This window comes from Antennarius striatus, chromosome 5, assembly GCF_040054535.1.
Source record: "Antennarius striatus isolate MH-2024 chromosome 5, ASM4005453v1, whole genome shotgun sequence".
NCBI classification, from domain to species: Eukaryota; Metazoa; Chordata; class Actinopteri; order Lophiiformes; family Antennariidae; genus Antennarius; species Antennarius striatus.
Window position 1 is genome coordinate 14,741,602 of NC_090780.1, and position 26,231 is coordinate 14,767,832.

The 26,231-nt window shown below is 40.9% G+C and overlaps 1 protein-coding gene across 2 annotated transcripts in view; it reads left to right on the forward strand.

The window, feature by feature from the left end:
- Positions 1-2,874: 2,874 nt before the first annotated feature.
- The window catches only part of dip2bb (disco-interacting protein 2 homolog Bb), a 37,101-nt gene continuing 13,744 nt past the window's right edge, over positions 2,875-26,231 (forward strand). For both annotated transcript variants that reach the window (XM_068316014.1, XM_068316015.1), the window contains exons 1-14: positions 2,875-3,172; positions 17,644-17,715; positions 18,181-18,333; positions 21,381-21,506; positions 21,574-21,909; positions 22,223-22,369; positions 22,946-23,065; positions 24,143-24,340; positions 24,560-24,651; positions 24,978-25,088; positions 25,308-25,431; positions 25,661-25,770; positions 25,880-25,982; positions 26,074-26,138. In XM_068316014.1, the coding sequence (XP_068172115.1) occupies positions 3,088-3,172; positions 17,644-17,715; positions 18,181-18,333; positions 21,381-21,506; positions 21,574-21,909; positions 22,223-22,369; positions 22,946-23,065; positions 24,143-24,340; positions 24,560-24,651; positions 24,978-25,088; positions 25,308-25,431; positions 25,661-25,770; positions 25,880-25,982; positions 26,074-26,138 (1,842 nt within the window). In that variant the 5' untranslated portion in view covers positions 2,875-3,087. The remainder of the gene's footprint in view (positions 3,173-17,643; positions 17,716-18,180; positions 18,334-21,380; positions 21,507-21,573; positions 21,910-22,222; positions 22,370-22,945; positions 23,066-24,142; positions 24,341-24,559; positions 24,652-24,977; positions 25,089-25,307; positions 25,432-25,660; positions 25,771-25,879; positions 25,983-26,073; positions 26,139-26,231) is intronic.

The following is a 26,231-nucleotide window of genomic DNA, read 5'->3' on the forward strand; positions in this document are numbered from 1 at the left end:
CACAATGCTGTTTGTTAATCATTTATCAAAAGACTAACAGCAGTTACAGTACTTTGTCCTTTTCGAAAAGTGGATTGAACAGCGCTTTTATTTCTGTGAAGAAGTTCAAGTGAAATCTTTCACCATCTAAATATATGGAGGATTTTTTTGTTTTTGTTTAGTTAGTTTTTAGTTTTGTTTTTTTACACAAAAGTCAGATATTGGATACAACTAGGAGCTGGACAATAGCATACTAGTTCTTTGTGGGTTACCACCTCTGAATAATAGGAAAGTATGCAGTTTTCCCAAATGTTGTTTCTCAAACTATCACATTGTTTTATACATGTCAACTGTTTTGGAAATATGGTTGTACAGTATGTGACTTTATTTTAAGGAAAGATTTTTTTGTGTTTAACAAGTTAAAACACATAAAAAAATATACTTCTAAGGACTGCGTTGAGGCAAATACTTGTGCATAGCTAATTAATAAAGAGTGGATAAGAAAAGTACAACGGTATGCTTTCACCTCGCCCTCCTTTGTCCTGATCAGAATCACATCTGAGCTCCAAGACTATTACTGAAAAATCTTGAAAAAATCAATATTTTTAAATCAATAACCATAGGTCTACTAATGTATGTGAAATAGGTTGCTAACAGTGATGTACATGCAGCATCTTTCCAAGTCTGTATGCGCTTGGCCAGACCAGATATCTGTTTTCAGAGGGGGGGAAAAAAATCTGCCCAAATCGAAATCCAAAGTTAGCCAATAGCTCATTAACATAGGATATAACGTTCCACATGATTCTCACAGGTATTGGTGAAGAAGGAGATTATATTATTACATGTAGTAACAGACTCTGAATGAGTGCTAATGTTTTGCATCTGTATGTGTTTGACTGAGACCTGTAGGATGTAATTCTGGAGAAAGATCATTACAGATGAAAATGTATACACATACAGCATACAGATATTAATGTTAAGAACATCAGGCCTAAAAGTTGATAAAATAATATTCTAACAATATTCTTGTTAATTCTGTATGGCACAACGAATTGTAACATGCCACTTGTTAAGAACAGGCAAAATTATAGTCAAATAAACTTGTTCATCTGTAATTTTCAATGCCATTTTGTTAACACGGGCCAAAACACTCATAGTGAAGAACATTTCAGTAGAGGAATGGTTTTCATCCTAGTGGTTCAAAGATTTTTCAAAGATGTTGTAAATACCTCCAGAGCAGTATTAATGGTTGTTAAACCATTTAAAATCAAATATCACAGTGCCTTTTTTTAAGTGGGCGTGAATTCATATATCAAGTCTCAAACAGCAAATCTGACATATTGTGTTTTACTCAAGCAGTCCCAATTAATTTTAGGCCTATATTGATTTGTTATGCAAGTACCTCTCTGTATGTACTGAACCTATATTCTTCACGTAGCACCTTCATAAACCACATTAATGAAATGTGGGCCGGTTTGTCAGAAATTTAAGCAAATTAGTATGTGTTAGGAGAAGTTATATGATCCCCCCCAAGTTTTTTCTTTTGCCTGCTTGAGCTCTGTTTAAAGATTTGTGTTATGTATAAACATGACCCCACTGATCTCTAACATTAACTAACATTGACTGGGAACAATATTTGCTAGGAAGCTGTAGTAGGATTAATCATCAATCATCTGAGATCATGTCTGTCACTGATGAACTAGAATGGTGAAAAGTGAATTTAAATCCTTACTTCTAAGTAATATTTTTAATGTAAATGTTCAGAATGTTTCCCATGCATGCTGAAATACAGTTAAAATTTCTATCTGGCAGTGGTAACAACATTGAGCTATGTCAAAAAAACATGAAAAAATAAGCAATCAAGACTAACCGGTAATTCTTTTTTCGGTTAACGGTAGCTCTATGAGCCTGAATTCCAAACAGGTGAACATTCATATTCAACACAAACATGAAACATTTAATTTTCTGTGCCGGCCATGGTGTGGAAAATGAAGATGTTGAAGATAGCCTAATCAGGCTCCAGGACCATGAATGAGGGGCCGATCACGTGAACATGGGAAGCCTAATGCTAACGTTCTGTAAAAACGTAACATTAACATCCTATAGATTAAGATTTCACATGTCATGTCAAAACAACTCAGTAAATATCAGACTAAGCGAACAATTTGATCTGATATCAGATTTCATCTGACCATTTTTGGCTTTCCTGTGGTGCATCATCTGCAGCGTTTCGTCCTTCTTTTATCCACATCTCTGTGAACTTCTGTGCAGGTAACGAACACACAATGTATTTATTTGCATGGAAACGATCATGAACATCGACTCATGACAATTCAGGTCAGATTGAAAGTTTGCACCAGCAGAGTAGAGAGAGTAGAGTAGGACTTTATTGATCCCTTCAGGAGGTTCTGTCAGGGAAATTAATTTAATTAATTAAAAGCAGTCAACTATAGGGTACTTTTGAGAAAACTCTTTGAATTTTCTTCATTTTTCATTATTGTTTTAATAGAATTTTTTTTATTAAATTAAAAATGTATTAAATTTTAATTATTATTATTATTATTATTATTATTAATTTAAAAAAGTTTTTTTCATTTTCATTAACTTTTTAATTAAAAAAAAACTCTGTGACAACCTGCCTGCTATTTCATATATATATTTTAAATTATTGACAGGGTTGTCCCCCGAGCTTAAAATTCCTTCAGCAGAGGTAGAGATGTAAAAACAAATCGCACCTGCTCGTATGTCGTTCATATGTAGCACAACTCCCTTTCTGTGACTGGACTAGCGGGGGCCTGCGCCCCAGCAGAGCTTTATTTCTAGCAGCGGCCCTGTGTGGGATGTGGGAACAACAGCAGAGGGAGCCGAGAGTCTTCCTCACGCTCCATCCTGTCACAGCGATTACCGTCAGCCCACGTCACGTGATCGTCAGACTCCTCCGGCCACTTTTTCCATCTAACACGGTCATGGCGGAGTCGGAAAGTCGCGGTGATGGAGTAAACACCACCATCAGCACGTCGTGATTGTGATTCCTATCTTCATGCTGGACCGTCCCCACTGCCACCCGAGACATCACGAACACCCAGCAGGCGGCTCCGCTCCACAACCATGGCCGACCGCGGCGTCGATCCGTCGGCTCTGCCTAAAGAGGTCAGGGACCAGCTGGCGGAGTTGGATCTGGAGCTCTCCGAAGGTAAGCCGTTCCCACGGGGGCCTTAACGGCGTGGGCCGCCGCGGTAGTGGACGGGAATGTTAGTGAAGTCCTTTTAGCTTGTTTTGATGGAATGAGCCACGCAGTCCAGTCCCGTGTCAGCTGGGGGAGACGAGGCTGCTGCAGTGGATCCACTCACGACGACATCCACTCATCTAATCACTCTGACCCGCTTCTCCGTAGCTGTCATTTCTCCGTGTAGTGTGGTCACTTGTTCTTCACACACACACACACACTGACTGTGACTGATGCTGTAAGGGAAATATCTTTTCTTTACTAATTTGTCATGTTTTTATTCTCTCGTGGGGATCCACAGCATCTACCATTCACTGCATGCATATCCTTCACACAGCTGCATGCAGAAACCATATACACTTCTGTGGAAGAAATTGGGTCATGCGTGTGTGTGTGCGTGTGTGTGTGCGTGCGTGCGTGTGTGTGTGTGTGTGTGTGTTATTTATATGAGGAGAATGACTGGTAAATAGGAATATGGTGCTGGCTGTTATGCAAGTCTCTCCTGGCATTGTGAATCAGAGCAGCAGCTTGATCAGTGCTGTGCAGCTCTCAGATGTGTGGGGGTGGATGAGTAATGTCATGTTTCACATAGAGAGCAGAGGAGGGGTAAGTATGAACCAGAGGTGACGCCTCAGCCTCTCTGACATCAGAGGTGTGGGCATAGTTACCTGACACTGTCCTCCTCAGTGTGCACGATGGTGGACAGGTGAAACCTGACCCCACACCTGAAACTCTAAGTTGGAACAGTTTGGCTTCGGTGCAGATTTATTATTTTTTGTAGTAGAAACAGTTGCAACAATATTGTGTCAGATGTAAATAGACAAACTAGCTTGCAGTCTTTTTTCTTTCCTTTAGCTTTTTTAAAGATTGGAAATAACCACAACAATAAATAAATCATTTATTTATCAAATTCTCTCCTTTCTTAGAGTGTGGCTGGTAACGATTTGTCCTGAAGTGCAGAAGAGTGAAATTTTTCTGGTAAATAATATAAACTGATTCACTGCATGATAAATAGTCCTGAATCACCTCACTGCGTGGGAAGCAGCGAATTATGTTAATGTGAGTACAATATGCATTGTAGTAATGTAAAAAAAACACCTCTAAAATAATAACAATATTTATTCAGCCCCTTGATTGAGCCCCATCCCATGTTGATGATTGTGAAAAGAAGCCACCAATAATTAAGTAATCAGCTTCTATGTGGCTTCACTTGGTTACTTGGTTTCTGTGAGTTAGATGGATGGATTTTACAGACTTCTTGTAATTAACTTTCTTACGTCACTTCATGGAACACAAGCATGCAACTTATGAAACCACTTTTTTTTAATTTAATTTTGTTAATTTCCTTTGAAAAAGAACTTTAAATGTTTAGAGAACCTAAGGTCACATTTTCGGAAAGATACTCAGTTTAGAGTTATTAGAAACAAAGATAATTACTCCTTTATAAATAATATTTAAAACAATATCCTGTTGATCAAGTCATTATTTCATCACTGTTTCTCAGTTCTCCAGGTCTACCGTTAAAACTGATCTTGAGTCAAGATGGAGGTCATTTCTAGTGAGCTGCTTGTCTCATCATTGTAATCAGTCATTCTTTGTGAAACAGCTTGCAGGCAGTAGCTACAGCATCACCTGGGTCAGGTTGTCTGACTGGAGTGACAAATACTTGTCTATTGACTAAAAAACCCATTGAGTACAGTCTGAGTCACCTGAGTTGGTTCTGGTTTCAAACTTCAAGTGTGAGCAAATGTCAGGTGACACCCCCAGAGGGACAGACCCCCCCCCCCTGGAGTGGGTGAAGCCACTGTCATCTTCAGCTTTAGATTAGACGTCCATCTCCTGTCTCCTCGTCCCTCCATCAGTGAGGGTCCATCGCTGTCTGTTAATGCTGACAGGACGATGCGAGCAGCAGCTGGCTGCCCAGTGAATCTTAAATGTTCTCATGGATATCTTTTACATGGCAACAGTCACACCATTGTTGTCTCAACGTGCTGGATTTCCCTAGCAACGAACAGAAGAAAATATGCATCAGCACTTTTTCAAAGCAGTACTACTGGGAATAGTGTGTGTGTGTGTGTGTGTGTGTGTGTGTGTGTGTGTGTGTGTGTGTGTGTGTGTGTGTGTGTGTGTGTGTGTGTATTCGTGTGTGTGCATGTGCATGTGCGTGTGTGGGCTTATTTTAATATATATTTGCATGAGAGGGAGAATACATGGATACAAGAAAAGCCTCATGAGGGATCAAAGAGTTGGTGATTGAGCCTGACTGGAATTTCGAGCCCTGAACTACTATGAACTATTAAAGCTGCTTAACTTGGAGGTGCAAGAACACTGTAGTGTTGGCAGCTCCTCTATTTACATTGTGTTAGTGAGTACATGAGAATGATCAGAGATGTTGTGTTTCGTACCAAAAACACAACACAAGGGGGTGGACACTGGATGGTGTCAGTCTCACAAAGCTGTGGCACACAGACTGTCAGAGCTGGCGAGATTCAAAAGTTGGAATCAAACTCTTGTTTATATTTGTATATTATATTTGTATAAATAGTGTATATTTTTTATGTCTCTACGTTAAGGTCAGATTTGAGATGTGGAACTTTTTCATGGAGTTTCATGGAGAAGAAAAAATCTTGCTCTCATATAGACTTACACACCATTCTGTAGTGTTTTGGCATCTGATGATCCTTTAATTATGCAATCTGTCACTCCAGCTCGATTTCCTCGATCATATTGTACCAACATAACCCCCAACACTGTTTTAATCTAGGACTGGTTTTGATGTTCACAAGCTGGCGTCGCTCTGTTCCGACTCACTTGATGTTGACTGTCAGCACAGGTCTTGTTTTAGATGTTTTACTTCATCTTTTCATATGGAGTAAAACAGCAACAACAACAGCAACAGCATCAAAGTGAAAGCTAACAACCTTCACACTGAAACCTTCGACTTGGTCACTAGCAGTATTAACCTTTTCTTTTGCTTTGACCTTTCCATTTTAAAACCAGTGCGTGTCTTTTATGCACAACTAAATGCAAATTTTTCAGATGTTTTTACTGCCCATAAAAAACGGTAATATAGTTTTTGTTTGTTCATCTTTTTGTCTGACCATTGTGGGTTTTTCTGTCTGGAGCATATCTCGCAAATCATACAGTGCCTTGCGAAAGTATTGGCCCCCCAAAAAACATGCATGCTAGGTTCACCAAACTTCATACATAAATCAGCCATGGTAATTGGTTGTTGCTTTTATCAGTCTAGCTTTCTCAAAATCTCCATGGATATGTTAATTTTCAGACTCATCAAGCATCACACATAAGGTATTATTAATAATGGTACATAGATGTGTCTTCTGAAATCTATGCTTGGCAGCTCTGGAAAGTCATCTTCAATTTCTCCTGGTTATTTAGTTTTATCCATCCATCCATCTTTTAACGCTTATCTGTAGTCGGGTCGTGGAGGCAGCAGCCCCAAACTCCCCTTTTCCCGGCTACTTCCACCAGCTCTGACTGGGGGATCCCAAGGCGTTCCCAAGCCAGTTTTGAGACCCAGGACCTCGGGGCGGTCCCTGGGTTCGACCCAAGGTCTCCTACCAGCTGGACATGCCAGGAACACCTCCCTAGGGAGGCGCCCTGGAGACATCCGCACCAGATGCCCAAACCACCTCAGCTTAGTCCTTTGTGAAGGAGCAGCGGCTCTACTCTGAGCCCCTCGCGAACAGCAGTGTTTCTCACCTTATCTCTAAGGGAGACACCAGCTATCCGCCTGAGAAAGCCCGTTTCCGCCGCTTGTATCCGTAATCTCATTCTTTCGGTCATGACCCATCGCTCATGACCATAGGTGAGGATAGGAACAAAGATTGAACGGTAGATGGAGAGCCTTGCCTTTTGGCTTAGCTCCCTCTTTGTGACAACAGTTCGGTAAAGTGACTGCAATACTGCTCCTGCTGCCCCAATTCTCCGTCCAATCTCACGCTTCATTGTTCTCTCACTCGTGAACAGGACCCCAAGATACTTAAACGCCTTCACTTTAGAAGGATCTCATTCCCCAGTCAGAGAAGGCAGTCCACCGGCTTCCTGCTAAGGACCATGGCCTCAGATTTGGTGGTGCTAATCCTCATCCCCACCGCTTCACACTCAGCTGCAAACCGGACCAGTGAGTGCTGCAGGTCACAGGCCGATGATACGAACAGGATCTGCAAAAAATCATCTGCAAAAAGCAGCAATGCAATTCTCAGCACACCAAACTTTAAACTCTCCTGACCAAGACTACGCCTCAATATTCTGTCCATGAAAATCACTAACAGAACTGGTGACAAAGTGCAGCCCTGGCGAAGGCCAACAGCCACTCGGAATCACAAAATCACAAACAGAATTCTGTTTATTTAGTATTAGTTTTTTGTTATATACATCTTTGTCGTTTGTTATATTTAGTCAGCATTGTCGTCATTTTTAGATTTGATGCTGGATGTATGATAGAACCTTACAAATGTTTAAACAAGAACTGCAATCAGAAGCACCACAGGCCAAGAAAAGAGTCTTTTTTGAAGATGCATGTTTGGAATGGGTGTTGTGCTGGTATTTTAGAATGCAGCCCAGAAGAGGGTGTCTGGAGATATGGAAGAGGTCCTGTTTTTCATACTTATTTTGAACCACACCCAGCTCCTCCCAGAAAATTGTTTCTTACTATTTAATATTTAAGAGTAGATCCAGATTGTTGCAGCCACAAGACCTCTGATAATTTCTGCACCAGATAAAACTGTGATCAGGCTATTCTGAGGGAACCAGCTTCCAGAGACTATCTGGAGGGTTAGCATGCTAACACTTTGTAGCTAGTAGAAGACGTGTTTGCATTTTGAGTAGATGAGAGAAAATGTCAGAATATCACCAGAGTCATTTCACCCTGAAGGCAATGTGCCAAACAGTTTTCCTCCCAATCTATTTAACGTAGACATTGTTATTTTAGGTCCACGCTGCTAGCATGACTAAAAATAAAGATAAAGATAGTATTAGAATTCATTTTATAATAAGTCCTTGTCATATTTATAACTAACAGAGCAAGTGATCTGCATTTTCCCACAGTGCACATGTCCACATTCCACAAATATGCTTCCTGTTCAGTCAAATAACACAGATTACAAAGTTTTCAGTATTCCTGAGTGTGACTTCTGTATTTGTCTGACCTGATAAGTGGACACACAGATTTTTCTAGTTATACGTCTTGCTTCCTGTCCACAGTGCTGTGGAGAAAAAGCAGATTTTCATCTCCATAGTCTGCTCCATACCGAGAGAGAAAGGGAGAGGAGCGAGCGATTACGGTCCTGCCTGTGTTTATCAATCTAGGTCACGGAGCATCAGGGGGCAGCATGCCGGCTCATTTAGCCAGTGAGTCACGCTGGGCCAGGACTGCTGCTGGGGATCTCTCTGCTACCCACATCGACAAGGCTTCTTTTCCTCCACCGCTGTGTGGTTTTAGTTCTGTTGATGCGGCATTATTGGTTTATTATTTTAATGCCTGCAGGTGAGGGGTATGACTTGACTTTGTTTACTGCTCCATTCAATGAAAAGGCTAAAACCAACAATGCATGAGTTTTGTGTCAGCTTCACCACCTTGTCCACAGCACTCAAACCCACAGATGTTATAGTTAAAAAGTGTTTTTGTCTTTCTCTAAATCTATAAAAAAAATGGTTAAATTCCATAGTTTCTAACAAACTATGGCTATTAAATAATGGATTTGATGGAGCCTCCAGAGCAAGCATGAGCGACAGTGGCGGGGAAGAACTCCCTCATTAAGGAAGAAACTCCGGGCAGGACCCAGAATCTTTTGGACGGCCATCCACCTTGATCGGTTGGGTAGAAAATAAATGAAAGGAAGACAAAAACAGGGTAAGAGAGAGAGAGTGGCAGATAAGCCAGATGGAGTCACTGTCTTTATGGCTAAGGTTAGGCGATTTGATGCAGGCACTGAGGTGGGGACAGGAAAGTCAGGCTGTGTTCACCGACTCATGGGTTGTTGTCTTCAATACATGTTTACCATCATCTAGGTGATAAGTTCAGAGCACAATTAAAGCAGCATGGATGACTGTATCGTGGCATAGAGGAAGAAACGAAGCAGGACCCCAACCGATGGTTAGATGGTGGGTGATACTGGTGAGGTGGGAGGAGCAGGTCCACAGCGGATGGGTGGATGAGGTGTGAACCTCAAAAAACATGTGAGGACATAGAGCACAGAGACTCCAGGGTGAAGTTGGGTTAGTAGGGTGTGATTGGAGACTAGGAGAGAGAGAGGTCAGAGAGGAGGAGTAACAGAGAGGGTCAAAGAGAAGAAAGGAGGAGAGAGGAGCTCAGTGAGTCTGGATCTTGAGTCTCCAGCAGAGAAGGACTATAAGAAAAAGAACTTAGCAGCCTAAGCCACCTTAATTGTAATTTTTTTTGAAAAAGAAAGTCTAGTCTTAAATAATGAGAGAATGTCTGCATCCCAAACTGAGGAAGGGAGGTGGTTCCACAGTAGAGGGGCTTGATAGCTAAAGGATCTCGCCCTCATACCACTATTGTATGTTGTAGGTACCACCAGTAGTCCAACATATTGAGAGTGTAATGCTCTAGTCTAAATGGATTAAATGGAACTAAAAGTTCCTTCAGATAGATCGGTGCCAGGCCATGAAGGACTTTGTAAGTGAGGAGTATTTTAAAATTTATCCTAACTTTCACAGGAAGCCAGTGGAGAGAAGCCAACATAGGAGAAATATGGTCTCGGGTACTGGTCCTGGTCAGCACACGGGCAGCAGCATTCTGGATTAGTCGAAGTGTCTTCAGTGACACTTCAACTCCGTATCATTCCGTTTTAAAATATACCTGATTTTAGCAATGTTTGAGAGATGGAAAAATGCCGTTCTAGACACATCCTGATCAAAGATGACACCTAGATTCCTCGCAGTGGTTTTGGCCTCAAAAGTATCTGGTGTCACCTAACACACACACATAAACACAGGACACATTGAAGCTTTGTGAACAAAAACAACTGAATAATTCAGTTGAGACCTGCGAGCGCACCTCCTTACTGAAACAGACCATGATCTGTTCAGATAAACCATCTCACAGTGAACTGCAGACGAGATCCCAGCGTCTTCTAGCTTCAACATGCCTTTCAATCATTAAAATCAATCTACTTCGACCTGTACTTTTACTTCAGCAGCAGCAAATAAAAGTAACATGACCCAAAGAAAAGCCAGCAATGAAGGGAAAAGAATAAGCAGTGATCAGGTCACACATCCTCTTCACTGAATTATGAAAGCACAGAGTGGAATACTTATTAATAGTTGTTCCATCTTAGCTTGTGTTACTCTGTACTCCCAACAGACCACATTCATTTACATTTGGTTGTCCATTGTTGTGTAAAGAAAGACGAGGGGAAATCATTGTTCCAGTTGGAATATTTCATAATATTTCATACAATATTTCATACATACAGTGAACAGTTCCCATCAGTTTGAAAATAAATGCATATTTTTTGAATAATTATAGAATGTTTTATCATGTAAAAATGTGGAAAACATTTTTTTCTGCAAATGTTTATTTGGCAAGCTATATGTTTGTCGATTCAAAGTAAAATTTGGTCGGAATTCTTGTCTGACAGAACTTGACACTTACAGACTTTGTCTTGGTAGAGTATGTGTTGTCCCAGTGATGTGATGTTGACCCCCACCCCACCCCCCACCCCCATCACCTCCCTACTTGACATGATATAAGCAGCTATGAGGGATGGATGGACTTCACTTTGAGCTTTAGGAACTTTGGTCTTGTTTTAATTAGTTTTTTTGGTCAACGCTAAAATGAGCAACAACAAACTAATTGTGTTTTACTTCTGGGTGCTGACTAATACATTCCCTGACCACGCATTTTTATTACAAACCTTTTTCATCATCATGGTTTTACATCCTATGCGCCTTCATGTAGCACCACATCTGGTTGCTATGGACACGGCCCATTTGGTGCCCCCACACTCGGCCCCCAACACTCACTGACATAAATGCTTTTACTCCGTGTGTTTCCCATAAAGCCTTACTAGATTTCATCAGACATTGTCTGAATGTTGAGCTAAGCTCTTAAAGGCACTGCAGAGGAATCACAGGATTTCTACCACCCTGTTGTAACTTGTCGATAATCACTCCCTCACTCCTTTGCTCCCCTTTCCCAAAGGCTGCTCCAAGCAAGACCTCAGTATCCCATAATACATTTCAAGCAAGTACAGGCTTCACATAATTCTTAGCTCAGGTAGCAATTATTTTTTTAATGATAAGGATGTTAATATTTAAAGTCAGTTATTTTCATGTTTGAAATAAATAGAGGTGGTCTAGATAAATACATTTAAACAATGTTCTCTGGTTTTTGCTGAGTTGACCAAGACAATATCAGGTGAATCATCTGAAGTAGTAAAATGGACTTAAAAAATTCCGATTCAGTCGGTTCAGTCAATTAGTTTATTGAACCCAAAAGGGGCAATGCATTTACAGCTTATCCCGTTCTTAAACACACAAACAAAACATCCAGTATGTTACATCTTAAAAAGAGTGGACAACCAGCAAAAGGACATCAGTGAAGGACACAAAAAATCCATTAAATCAGGTAAAATTAATAGCAATAAATAAAGGATAGATAATAAACACTGGTATGTAGTTTATCATTCAGAAGACAGAGACATAACAAGTAAAATGTTATTTAAAGGGATGACTGTTTGCGTTTCGTAATGTAATTGGTGTTGGTTAGTTCTCCTTAAAGGTACATGGTGGTGGCGGCCTGAAGGCATCCCTGCAAACTCACAAGACAAAACATGAAGAGTTTGGCCGATGATAGTCTTGGTCTTGTTTTTCACTTTAGTCTCCCAGAGGGAACATAAGTTCCTTTACTGGACTTCAGTCATTTTGGAGCAGACCTAAACAATGTTGTTCGGGCTGTCGTAGTTCTTAACCCATAGATAACCTATTAAACCAGCAAATAATAATAATAATAATAATAATAGACCTTTATTGTCCCACAGTGGGGAAATTTGTGATACCACAATACCACAAATACCACAAGAAGATGGATGAACCATTAGTTATTTAAAATCCTCTCTTGACAGTCTTCCTTCCTCATCAAACAGATTATTTAATGTCTTCATTTGACAATATACTCTGTGTTAATATCAAACTACAATTGACAAATACAATTCCAGGATATGTGCATGATGTCACATCTACAATCTTTACAACTTCTGGTGATAAACATTCTGTGATGAGCAGATGAGACCAATCAGCTGCAGCTCTGGTTTCTGTCTCAGGTTCAGGTTCAGATTGGCTTTCAGGACTTGAGTAGAAGTCATGATAATTGATTTGGCATCTGGACTCCATCATGTCGCTTTATATGTGCACTAACCCAAATCCCAATCCTCCCAATCAGCATGATGGATAGCGCTGTTGCCTAACAACAAGAAGGTTCTGGGTTTGATTCCTTTCTATGTGGAATTTTTATGTTCTCCCCATGTCTGCGTGGGTTTTGTATTGTTTCTTTAACTTCCTCTTGCCACCAAAAACATGCAGCTTAGGTGAATTGGTTGCAGTAAAACTGTCTGTAGTTTTACATTTTAGCATGAGTGATTATTTGACTGTCATGTGGCCCCACGAAAAGGTGGCGACTCACCCGGGTGTACCCCACCTCTCGCCCATACCCAGCTGAGGCAGACTCCTGCAAACCCGCGGCCTGCAAAGCAGATAAGCGGCTGAAAAAAAAAGATGGATGGATGGATGGATGGATAAGCGATAATACCAGAGTATTGATTGTGAAAGGCGAAACTCCACAGAAGGATATGCTCTCCTTGAAGTAAGGTAGCACATTACTCCATTTACTAGTGTTCAAGTGTAGTCTGTTTGAAGTGTAGTGTGTCAGGTGTGTCTGCCTGACACACCCTCCTCTTTCACTCCATCTGCCGTGTGCAGAGAGAGAAGAAAAAGCCATAAACAGGAGAGGGAAGACAGCCACTGGCTGAGTCACTTCTTCCCTCTTTTCAACTCCCTGCATTTCTTTGCTCCCCTGCTTTGTAAAACCCCTGTCATTACCTCTACTGGCCCTCAGGGGCCTCTATGTGTGCTTTTGTGTGTGTGAGATGGTGTGTATTTGGTGTTGTCACTCCCTGTTGGAGTGGGTTGAGGTTGTATTATACAATCATGTTACCTGAGTTAGCCACACCCTCCAGAGAGATTGTCACTTGAGACCTACAGAGAAAGTGTGTAAAAGCTGTTTCCTACTCCAAGCTGCCAGTTCCTGAGCAGTACTAGAAATTTACTTGTATACATTTATCCATCTGGTTCTAGTAGACATTTGCGTTAATTTTAATAGTGGGTTACTGTATGAAAGCATCAATGGAAGAAAGGGAAACAAATTCATCACAGGTTGGCACAAAGACAGTTCCTGATACAGGCTTGACCTGAACAGTGATGAGACGATGCTCATCAGAGATGATTGTTCTCTGCTGGTCAATCATTTGTCGAAAAAGTCACTGGTCCGATTCCCAGCCCCTGCCTCCTGTATCCTGTGGTAAGACAAGGAACCAATCAGGGGCCTCGGTGCGTGTTTGTGTCCATCATTTTGTACTAATTTGCAATTATACTAATAGGTTTTTATGAAAATGTCCTTCAGCAGTTGTGATGTGTGCAATCCGGTTTGAAAGAGTGAAATTACATAGTCCAAACTTTAAATGCACTTAATAATAGATTTCAAACTGCGGGCGTGGACGATCATTCATACACAACCTGCTCTATGTCAGTCATACGTTTACCTGTTGACTCAGTCCTGTATCGACACGTTTCTGGCCGTTAACAAAGACAGCAAGTACAAGCTTGAATAGATGTACACTTGTCAAACTACATATATAGGTTATTAGATACGAGCCTTAGTTTACTTTCAAGCTTCTTTTCACTTTTACTTTGAACAATCTACACGCTAACCTTTATTGCAAGCTGTCTGTTATATTTATGTTGTTTTTCTCAACACAGTGAAACGTCTGGATTTTGTTTGGTTTGTCAGTCCTTCAGGAAAAAGAGTGAATTCTGGTAATCGTTGATGTTATCTCCCCTAACAGGAAGATTAACGGAGGCCCAATCTGACGAATGCTCCCTAAAGAATTAAAACTTCTTGTCCATCTATACGTAAATCAGATTGTGTGATTGGGTCATCCCAGGACCACATGCTCAACACACCCACTGGGCCACCATGCTGCCCTGTGATGCTGACGTTCTTTGTTTTTGTGCTGATTATTTCTCTTTGTAAGAGACTGAGACAAAAAATCATGATACATAATAAGGAAAAAAATATGCATTGATATTTTCATACATAAACTGACCTTGTACACACAGCATTGTGTTCTAAATCCCTTGAATGTGAGCTTGCATGTCTGCATTCAGACTGGATTGCGTGCATTTGAAATATCTGGAATGAAATGTGATGTAATATATCTACTTTATTTTATTTTTCACAAGATAACAGCTGGAAATTATCAGCATTTGTAGGCTTTGCATCGTTTTTATTGAGCAGATATTGAAGTGTTTTTCAGCTGTTCTTCCGAGTGGGAAAAGCAGGCAAAGAGGATGGAGGTCAACAGATAATTACTATTCAGATGGTGTGCCTGTGAGGCAATAGCAGAGAGAGCAGTCTTACTCAAATTCAAATAACCCAAGGATCAAGACTGTGAGAGCGTACACAGTGTGAGAAAAGGCACTGCTTTGATATTTCTACTTCCAGATTGGTGTATCATGGAGGTGAACATGAGTCTCATTCAAGAATGGTTGTCAAACGGAGATGAGAGAGAGAGGGGCTGCAACAGCTTCATGCAAAAAAAAGATTGTTTTCATGTTGCTGAAGGATTTGATCGAGACCTCCAACATAAAGACAGACGTGACGTGGTAACTGTGAGAATGTGTGTGAGTGAGGGAGGCCCTCGTCACCTCACTGGAGATGTGCTTTGCCTCCTAAGCACCTCGTGCGTCCATTTGAGAACTGATTCCCTCTATGGGTTTTGCAATATGTCACAGCAAATGAAGGAGTTTTATTTGTATACTGCTTTTCCCACACAAGCTGCAGCTCAGGCCGTTTAAAGTGCACAGACACATTTTTCATTTCCTGTCTGATATTATGGAGTTTTGTCCTCTTGTTCTGTAGTTTATTGATCAGATCGCCCCTTGCAAAGTTTAACCCTTTCAGCTCACGCTGCTCTGAGCTCGGCTCTGATGATGCAACCAGAAGAACACATGAATTTGAGATCATCCAGATGGACGAGTGATCTCTTATTTAATGCTGGTCTGGCCCCCCTCATCCATCGCTGATTCACCCCCCCACCATCCTTCTCTCTTTGTGTAACTGTGAGTCTTTCTGCAGAGAAACTGCCTGTTCTCATGAGCTAAAAATAAATCATGTGACTGAGCGAAGCCAACTGTACCATTCATGCATTACTTATGGAAGTGTTTGCTTTTCTTCCATTTTTCCCTTTGAAAAAAGGGGCTCCAATCCCTGAACAGTATTGTGTTCGTGGGCAGTATTCTTCAAACATGAGCCCACATTTCCGTTAATAACAGTTTGGTTTGTTTGAGCTGATGTCCAGTTTGCTGGAATATTTTTGGAGTATTGTGATCAATTTGCTATTAAGATGTGAAATGTAAAGCCTTGGTGTTGAGTTGAACGTTATTTCTTCTTCTTCGTTGGTGGGATCATACCATGTTATCAGTTTACAGTGCTTGCTTCCCAAATATTGATTGAATACATGTTGTAAGATTTTACTTGAACTTGCTAAAGAGGGCGTAATATAAGTAAAAAGAAAACCTTGGTTCAAACATTTATTACCAGAAATAAAACACATGCTTTTAGCACAATAAATTAAAACAGAGAGTCCAATGCAGAAAGCACAGTGAATTTCATCTTTAACATTTTATCCACGTTAGGACAGGCAGCATTCATACAGCAGTGATCTGCAGAGATGGGTGTGATCCAACCAGCGGCTGTCAGCTGATGGCAGCTGGAGTGTGTCACTTCCATCTATATTCTACATGAGCCAGCACATGTAGTAGAAGTTCAGTGGCTTTGAATCATATGGAATGATCTTCCTTTGCAGGGGGAGTTTTCTGCTGTGTCATGGAAATTTAAATTTTTTTGTCCCAACCCTGTAAAGACTTGTGAGTGTTGGTTTAGAATTTAGAACTCATTCTTTTCAAAGTTTTCTTTTCGTTTGTTTGAACATTTTTTGGCCACCTGACGACAGGTTCTTGCTTAATCAATGTTTGTTTCTATTCTCTTCCCAGATATCAAATCTAAAACAATCAGTGAGTCAGGAACACGTCTCCACCTCATGTAGCGTTAACCTGTGTCAGTAATCCAGGATATCCTCATCTAAGTATCTGCCATCCTCTTTGCTTGTGTACAGACTGAACCACACAACATGATGAAAAACAGATGGTTCTCAAGATGAAAGTTTAGGACATTGGCATTTAGTCTGCATTTTCTAGAGGATCAGATAAACGTTGGTGTGAAACTTCTCTGTCTGTCCCCAGAGGAGTTCGGTAGAGTCGCCTCATGGCTTTAGGGCAGTTCTCAAATGTTTTCTGTCAAGCCCTGGTGTGTGTGTGTGTGTGTGTGTGTGTGTGTGTGTGTGTGTGTGTGTGTGTGTGTGTGTGTGTGTGCGTGCGTGTGTGAGAAAAGACTCTATGCCATAACTGTGGAAGCAATACTCCCTGAGTATGCTCTATTAATTACAGTTAATGGTACGTTACATGCATTCATGAAAGTACTACCGCCACCTACTGTCGTGGATATGAAATCACACACATTAATCTGGTACCTCAATGAATGAGCTAACAGTAGTTCCCCCAGTGTCACACATGCCCCCCCAGGCGCCTCATCACACCCCTCTTAGAGGGTGTGCCCTGTTATTTGAGAATCACTGCTTCATGGCCAGCAGAGTTCACTCTACGGGTGTTCTGTCTTGTCCCTCATACATCCTGCTCTGTATGTTTCCATTTTTTGCATGCATTCTTATTTGTAACAATATCTTATTTCTATTTTTATATTTGTAAATGAACCCATGTCTTTACTCTGCCGTCCAAATTTGACCATATTCAGTTTTTGCCTTCATTCCATACCTGAGGCAGTAGCTGAGCCACATCTTTAATGGCCCACGGTCATCTCTGCAGAGTACTGCACAGTGTTTGCATCCATTTGTCCTCATGTCTCTTTTTTCAGTATTCAGTGAAACTACAAATAGTTCATTGTTTTCATGGGGTCTGTTTTTATTTTAATGTTTGTTTTTCAAGAATATACAAATTAAAATATCTACATTGTCATGTAAAAAGGAGAATATGTCCACCGACATGTTTGACTGCTGTTTATAATATGAATGAGCTGAATCTTTTTCTCCAATGCTTTACAGGTGACATTACGCAGAAGGGCTATGAGAAGAAAAGAACGAAGGTCCTGGCTCCTTACATCATCCACACCCCAGGTAAACATCATCACCAGCCTCCTGGATGGAGCAGCGTCTCCTTTTAATAACAGGTTATTTCAGGATGTAGGAAGATTGAATAACAGGTCTATTATTGTTAAAAATAGATCTTTATTTACAGATAAAATATGTCCAATTTTATATAAAATATAGTCTTTAAGTACTGTATTTACATATCTTATTCAGTAATTATAGAATCCTAAAATCCTAAAATTAATTTTAATTTCTTATATTTATTGACAGCTTACAAGAAAAAGGATATTCTGAGACAAGCATTTATTCAGTTTATACTTTTTTGTTAAATAAAAAGAAATCAACCATTGCTCCTTAAAATATTTCTATTAAACCTCCCCAAAAGAATCTGAAAACTGTTTAGGCAGAACTGAGATGATACTTGTGGGAAACCATAAGCAAGACTCATATGTATTAAATTAATGCTTTTCTTTTTTTTTAAATTCTCAACAGTGGAGCTGCCCCGTCAGAATGACACACAGCCTCCTGCCCCCAGTTCCTCCTCCAGTAATGCCCCCCCTGCATCCAGCTCCTCCCGGTACCGAGAGCGTCGCTCCCGTAAAACACATCGCAGTGGAGGAACCAGGGACGACCGCTACAGATCAGGTTAACGTGATCAAAATATCCTCTGCTCAGGAGAAACATTTTCCCACAGTGCAAATCCCTATGATGATTATGCAGTAACAACTCATTTATAACTATGCAGTATTCAAATTAGGCTACTTTTAAGCTCAGCACTGAGCTGTGGGTCGAATAAAGAAGTGTATGTGTGTATGTGTGTGTGTGTGTGTGTGTGTGTGTGTGTGTGTGTGTGTGTGTGTGTGTGTGTGTGTGTGTGTGTGTGTGTGTGTGTGTGTGTTTGAAGCTGTTAGGGAAAGGTTAAAGTGGATCTTGAAGGAATAATCCACTGCATTTGACCTCAAAGGATAACAGAGCAGAGGTGTCAAATTACAAGGAGACCAAGCATGTAAAAACGAACTAAAGTTCAGGCGCCTAAAGTATTCTCTGTCCCGACTGGCGCACACTCATTTCTTATTTTTCCCATCTTTTCCATCTTGACCTTTTAACAGTTTCTCAGATGAGACACCCTCACACTCCAGCCTGCTAAATACAAGGCTGACTAATCTGAAGTCTGCTAGGCTGGAGTCTGGCAGAGCTGTGAAACAGAAAGTCAGACCACACAATAACAGAATCTTATTTATCTGAATGAAGGATTCAGTATGAGATCAGGGAGGAGGATTCAACTGAGAAAGATTTAAAGCTAGAAAAAATGCAATAATTATTTGTGCAGTAATGTACATACATTGAGACATATGTAAGAGGAATGAGCGTGAAGCACGTGAGTATCTCTGTTGCAGCAGTTTTATTGGACTGAGGGTGCAGTAACAGTGCACTCAAACGGAAGCAGGAAGATCAGTTTCTCTGATATCCCTCCACATTCACTTTTTCACTGCTCCAGATGCAATCAATAGTTTACTCAGTGATAAGATGTAACATGAGATCTTGCTCCTGTATTGATAAAAGAACTGAGTTCATAGAACACTATCTCCTAAACCACAACTGCCTGTCATGTTCCATTAGGTTGATGATTTTCATTGTGGCATTGTGTACCAGAATTAGTGCAAGTGACATATACATTAATATTTTTAAATGTTTATTTTAAAGGCACTTTATAATGTTGAGTTGGTTAGATAGAGTAAGGCGTCTCTTCAAGTTGATGAGCTATTGCTGTCTGTAGAGTCATGCTGCTAGTATAAATAAATAAAAGAATGGGAGAGGAGAGAGGCCTGGTTTGAACTAATAAGAAATAATACATTGCATCATTGGGAAACAGAATACATTATCATTTTATGGACTGTAGAGAACATGTAGAACAACATGAATTAATTGATCCTCATCTCTTTGAGCCTCCTTCACTTATTACGCTTGAAAACTAATGTGTCTGAATAATTTGTTTAACAAACTACATGTTCTTCTTCTCTTGGTTCTCTAAGTGATTGCTCTGATTCAGATATGATACCAGCTTAAAGCTCTTTATGCATACATGTTGGTGCTGATTTGGGTTGTGAATCACAGCCAGCATCCACACACCTCATAAATGCTTATGGCCTATGAGGTGGCCCCCATCCTCTCAGGGGTGGACAATGTACATCACCAGAGAAGATGATTTAGCCTGGAGCTAATGGTTCATCAGAGTGCAAGTTGTGTAATTATGGCTCCCACTGCTGCTGTGTAATGTAATGAACCACACTTGATAATGTATTTAAATGATGTTGAACGGAATGAATCAATGGAATTTGCATCCACTGAGTTAATAGATGTGATTCTTCAGTGAGTGGTTCTTTGTTGCTCATGCTCTCATGTAGTCTGAAAGTGTGGCTATTGTCACACTTCTGTTCAACTCTCCTGTGGGAGTCATGGAGCAAAAGTATCTCTGCATTAATTATCGTGTGACTTTGCATACATTTGTGTAGGCAAGTGTGTGGGCTAAATGATCAGCTTCTATTCTCTCTTGATGTCCTGTTTCATCAATCATGTCAATCACTGTCAAACTCTCTGGATTTTATCCACCTGGTTCACTTGTAGCTTTCTTAACATTTTAATATTGTGTTTCCTATAAAATCTTTACTGCTTTGCTGCTGTTCAGTAAGTGGATCAGAGGTTAGCCTTTTATTGAGTACTTGTTGAAATATTTTGAAATTCAATAATTCAATCTTAACATGTTATTGGAAGACATTAAACTTTATTTCTGTTGTAAGATATTTCTGAAATTTTCAATGTCATGTCACCAAATCATCACAAATAGTCACTTTTCATATACTGTAAATGGTTGGGAAACATTTCAGCTCTTCATCATTTAGATCGTATTGAGCTTCCCTTCAAGTTTTCACCAGCTGACTGTTTTTATGTGCTGAGACAAGTGTCTTGAAATTAAAATTAATTTAGAACAAGTAGTTCACTCCATTGCGTGACCTTTTATATTGACCCCATGATTACAGGATCGCCGCCTTTTGATTTGAGGTGCTAGCATCCAGAAGCCAGAGTAGTTTCCAAGCCAAGAGATTCTGTCTCTCAGAATATATTGTTTCAGCTTTGACACTGCCATGTTCCCGTGGCCAGGAATCACAATATTAAAAAGTAAAATTGTGTCCAACACAGCATGTTGTAAAGTTGTTTAAAGCCAATTTGTCTTCCTTCTAGTATCATTATTCACCATAGACCAGTCACTGTGTAAAGTAGTTAATAAGCATGCCATTCCCAAATACTCCCCTACCTGTTCTACTCTCACTTGTCCATAGTAGTGGCCAAAGGGTAGCAGAGGATTGAGCTAACAGACATGCATGAACAGACTGCGTGTCTTTTATTTGTTCATAAAATAATTGCTTAATTAAAATACAGTATGTTGCAGTGTTGTTATTTACCAATATTGTACCACCCCATGCTCGTCCGTACTGTAGTCGAGCAGATGATAAAGGGAGCAAACCCAAAGCACCATAAAACATTTAAAATCAACAACTATTCATTGAGCAATGAGGGAAATAAATGCAGTTTCAGTGTAACTGAATAAACTAATGAACAATGATGAAACAGTTCAAGCTTTCAATCATCTGAGGACTCCCTAAATCAAACTGAACTGTTTTCTGTTTATGCAGATATCCATACTGAGGCAGTCCAAGCTGCACTGGCTAAACATAAAGAGGAGAAGATGGCACTGCCTATGCCCACGAAGAGACGCTCCACTTATGTTCAATCTCCCATCGCAACCCGCACCCCGCCAGGTAGGCCCAGCAGGTTGACTGGGAGGATCCACACCTGGATGATACTTATTTTGTTCTGTCTTCTCAGACTCCTCATCAGGTTCTGAAGACGAGACGCCCGTAACCAGGCAGTCGTCGGTAGTCGCCCCCCCGCCTCCTGTCAATCCAAACCTCCAGAGTCCAGAGTCTTGGATCAACCGAACTGTCCAGGGTTCATCAACGTCATCCTCAGCCTCCTCCACCCTGTCCCATGGAGAGGCCAAGCCTCAGCCCCAGAGTCAGGCTCAAGCTCAGGCTCAACCTCAGCCTCAGTACAAACCGCAGTACCAACCTCTGTATCAGCCCCACTACCAGCCTCAGTGCCAGCCACAGCAGCAGCCTCTCCCTGCAGCCATGACAGACATGCATGCTCAGAGTCGCCACGGTGAGGCACTGCATGGATCAGATGTATAAAATATTCACAGGTCACGCTACTGATTTTAGCTTCATGAAGTTTAACCAAACTGACTGATCCTGTGTTATAAACTAGTTTATTATTGTGTGTACGTTACCTAAACATAAGGGATTAAATCAAATCTTTATGTAGACTCTGTTGTATAAAAGAATTGTAAATGTTGGATCTCTTCCGAAATCACGCCGTACACTATCTAATCCATTCTGCTACAAGCTCATTATATCCTCATCGTAATGTCCTTCCAGATACTGTAATTGCTTTGCTGTCCTTTCTGGTCCTGCAGCCCCTTCAGAGAACAGTGCCCCCCCTCCAGATGTGACAGCTGTGGCTCCCCCAGCCAGAGGGCCGCGGGTGGACCTGCCCTCCAAAGCTGTGGTCAAAGGAATGAGCCGTGGACAGAGCCGCTCCAGCATGATGGAGACTGCAGATGGTAAGAACTGGTCATGAAAACACACTTACTTGTCTGTGTGGGAGCCTCTTCCTGGTTCCGTCATCATTGAAATTCTCCTCAAAATAATGTGTGAATATGAAATATCATTAATCTGACATCAATGCTATCTTTTTTCTTGATCTTTTCTTATTTGACTGGCTTATAGGAAGAGGTAATATTCCGAGTAAGGAAACTCCTTTAATGTCTAAAGCCTCCTGTTTTTCCTTTACTCTCCCTCCTGTTTGTATTGAATGACTATAGAGATAAATGCAACCAGAGCTACACCCACACATGAACTGAATCCTCACATGTGACCCCAAAACCAAAAAGCAAACTTTACCCCAGATCTTGTTTTGTTTTCCTTGTGTCCTTGCCACCTAAGTATGCTGCTTTTCATTTCTAAAAGTTAACTCATTCCATTCAAATATGAAAAAGATGGTTTCTTGTGTTACGGGATGAAGAGCAGCAAACTCTGAGATGGTGAGAAGTTCAAACATACAGTGTAGTGTGTTGTCACCGTGTGCACCGCTGCACCGTGTGCATGCCTGCTCTTCTCCAACTTGTTGGTATTTGTAGGAGTTCCTGTGAGCAGTAGAGTGTCCACGAAGATCCAACAGCTGCTCAACACCCTGAAGAGGCCAAAGAGACCCCCCCTCAGCGAGTTCTTCACTGACGATTCAGAGGAGATAGTAGAAGGTGTGCAGCATCACGGAACATTCACGTTTTCCCAAGACGGTGCTGCATCTAAAACAGTGATGTCAAACTCATTTTCACCGAGGGCCACATCAGCATAATGGCTGTCCTCAAAGGGCCACATGTAACTTATAAATACAACTAAATGTAACGTAATGCAATGTAACATAAATGTAACTAATCCTTACTGTTAAATAACTCTGATTTTATTACTTATTCAAGTTACAAACATTACAGTTGCACAAAGAACTGTATTGTTTGTTTAACATAAATCCTTTTAATTTGTCAGATTAAGAAACCCACAGAATCAAGGATCAAACAATTCAAGAGAATACAGAAAAATAACATCAAACACAAGCCAGGACATTTCAACTTTGTTAAAAATGTTTGTGTCAAAGTTAAAATGGGCTGAATTACTGCATTGTGGGAAATGTAGTTTTGGTCAAAGCACACTTTTGACCGATTTATCTTTAGATACTCTGAACTTTTATGCTTTCGCGGGCCACATAAAATGATGTGGCGGGCCACATTTGACCCCTGGGCCATGAGTTTGACATGTGTGATCTAAAATGACAAAAAATGCTAATTTTCATATCTGCTTCATTAGCTCAGTCATGTTTTCGTTTTTTGAATGATTATCAACTAAGACATTTTATTTACTAATAAATTGTCACTGGTGACTTTATTAAAACTTATACAGTAGATAATTAAAGAACAAATAATTTATCACATTATCTTTAACACAATCATTGCTCTCAGTGCTTTCAGGGTTTTTATTATGTTAAGCTGATAATGGTTTTGGTAAGTCTGACCAATCAAAGGCATTTATCATATTCTGAAAATACAAATCTTGTTCTTAAACATTAATTGATCAGTAAATTTATATTGATAAGGCATTCCTTTATAGAAAGTGGTACCTATTTGATATGTATATACCTTCTACACCACTGCGTCAATTATTTTATGCCTCACACACGCTTCACCATGCAAACTTCATTCTAACGTCAAAATATTCAGGTCAAACCAATGATCAAATTGTATCAACAATGATTCCTGAGATCTTATGAATTTCTCTTACAGTACCCCAGCCAGACCCCAACACACCAAAGCCAGAAGGTCGTCAGATCATTCCAGTCAAAGGGGAACCTCTCGGTGTGGTCAGTAACTGGCCCCCAGCCCTGCAGGCAGCGTTGGCTCGTTGGGGAGCAACTCAGGGGAAGAGTCCCGCCCTCACTGCACTTGACATCACAGGCAAACCGCTGTACACACTGACTTATGGTGAGGCATTAGCCTGTTAGTGTGCAGAGACTCGTATTCACTTATAGTCAGATCAGGAACACTAATAACTCACCAGACTTATGACTTATGTTAACAGAGAAGGTTCATCTTGATTACAGAAATGTGTGTTATTTGTGATCAGAATTTCTTTTGGCAGTGATTAGACTTTAAACCTGACATCTTAACTTGTTCCTCACTGCTCCACCTTCTGTTCTTCAGGGAAACTGTGGAGTCGCAGTGTGAAGCTGGCGTACACCCTCTTGAACAAGCTTGGTGCCAAGAATGAACAAATCCTTAAACCTGGAGATCGGGTAAGAACCTGACACATGGATGGAAACCAGACATACACGCACCATGCACAGAGAAAAAAGTCAGTCAACCTGACACTTTTAATAAGTACAGGAGAATGCAGCATTTGACTGGTACAACAAGCTGTAGCCCTTAAACAAAGTGGATGTATGCAACTTCTGTCCTGCTGATGTCTTTGTGCAATGCGTTACATGAAATTTCATCTCCTCTACTCTTGTATAAAATTGAGTTATTAAAGTACTACAGGGCAGCGGGTCTCTCCGGGTCCTCTGGCTTCCTCCCACCACCAAAGTGAAGTTCCTAATCATCGACTTTAATGTCTCTTTAGGTGGCGCTGGTGTACCCCAACAGTGACCCCGGGATGTTCTGGGTGGCCTTCTATGGCTGCCTCCTGGCTGAAGTTATACCTGTACCTATTGAAGTCCCACTGTCGCGTAAGGTCAGGAAACCCTCACAGGAGTTTATGCATTTTGCATTGTTGTTGTTGTTGTTGTAATCATAAATTTGTTTATATGCTTTGTGTGTGCGTGTGTGTGTGTGTGTGTGTGTGTGTGTGTGTGTGTGTGTGTGTGTGTGTGTGTGTGTGTGTGTGTGTGTGTGTGTGTGTGTGTGTGTGTGTGTGTGTGTGTGTGTGTGTGTGTGTGTGTGTGTGTTTCAGGATGCAGGGATCAGTCAGGTGGGGTTTCTGCTGGGTAGCTGTGGTGTTGGTCTGGCTCTGACCAGTGAGATCTGTTTGAAGGGTTTACCCAAGACACCGACTGGAGAAATTATGAATTTTAAAGGTCATTAAGAAACAAATTCCCTTTTCATTAAATATTACTGGATGTCCAACACATAGGGTACTATCTGTTCATCTTCAGACAGTATTTTTGGACAGTATTAAGTACAGTGTATTCTGTATTCTGCTGTGTGAAGGGGTGGAAATGAGTTCATATTTTTCAAATCCTCAAGTATAATCTAAGTCACTGTTACTTTATTGACTTTCCTTTTCCTGATGCTTCTCTCTGGTAGGCTGGCCTCGACTAAAGTGGGTTGTGACAGACTCAAAATACCTGACGAAGCCTTCTAAAGACTGGCAGCCGCACATCCCCACCGCCAACACCGACCCTGCATATATAGAGGTAAAGGAGCACTGGAGGTTACATCAACCATCCATGCATTTTCTATAACTTGATCATTCCTACATCATGATGCAATGTGATGAGAGTTCTTGTGTTTCCTTATGTTTAGTACAAGGCCAGTAAAGAGGGCACAGTGGTGGGTGTGGCTGTGTCTAAAGTTGCCATGTTGACTCACTGCCAAGCACTGACCCAAGCCTGCAACTACTGCGAAGGTGAGGCAGGACTCAGGTCATCATCGTCTGAAGGTTTTTCTATTAATGTACAATATTTGTTATCTGAAGCCACTTCTTTGTCCACTGTAAGGTGAAACTTTAGTGAATGTCCTGGACTTTAAGAAGGATATGGGGCTTTGGCATGGAGTGCTCACGGTAAGCCTGTGTGCAGTGGGGTTCCAGTCCTGCTCTGTGCGGAGTTTGCATGCTCTCCCCGTGTCTGCGGGGGTTCTCTCCGGGTTCTCCGGC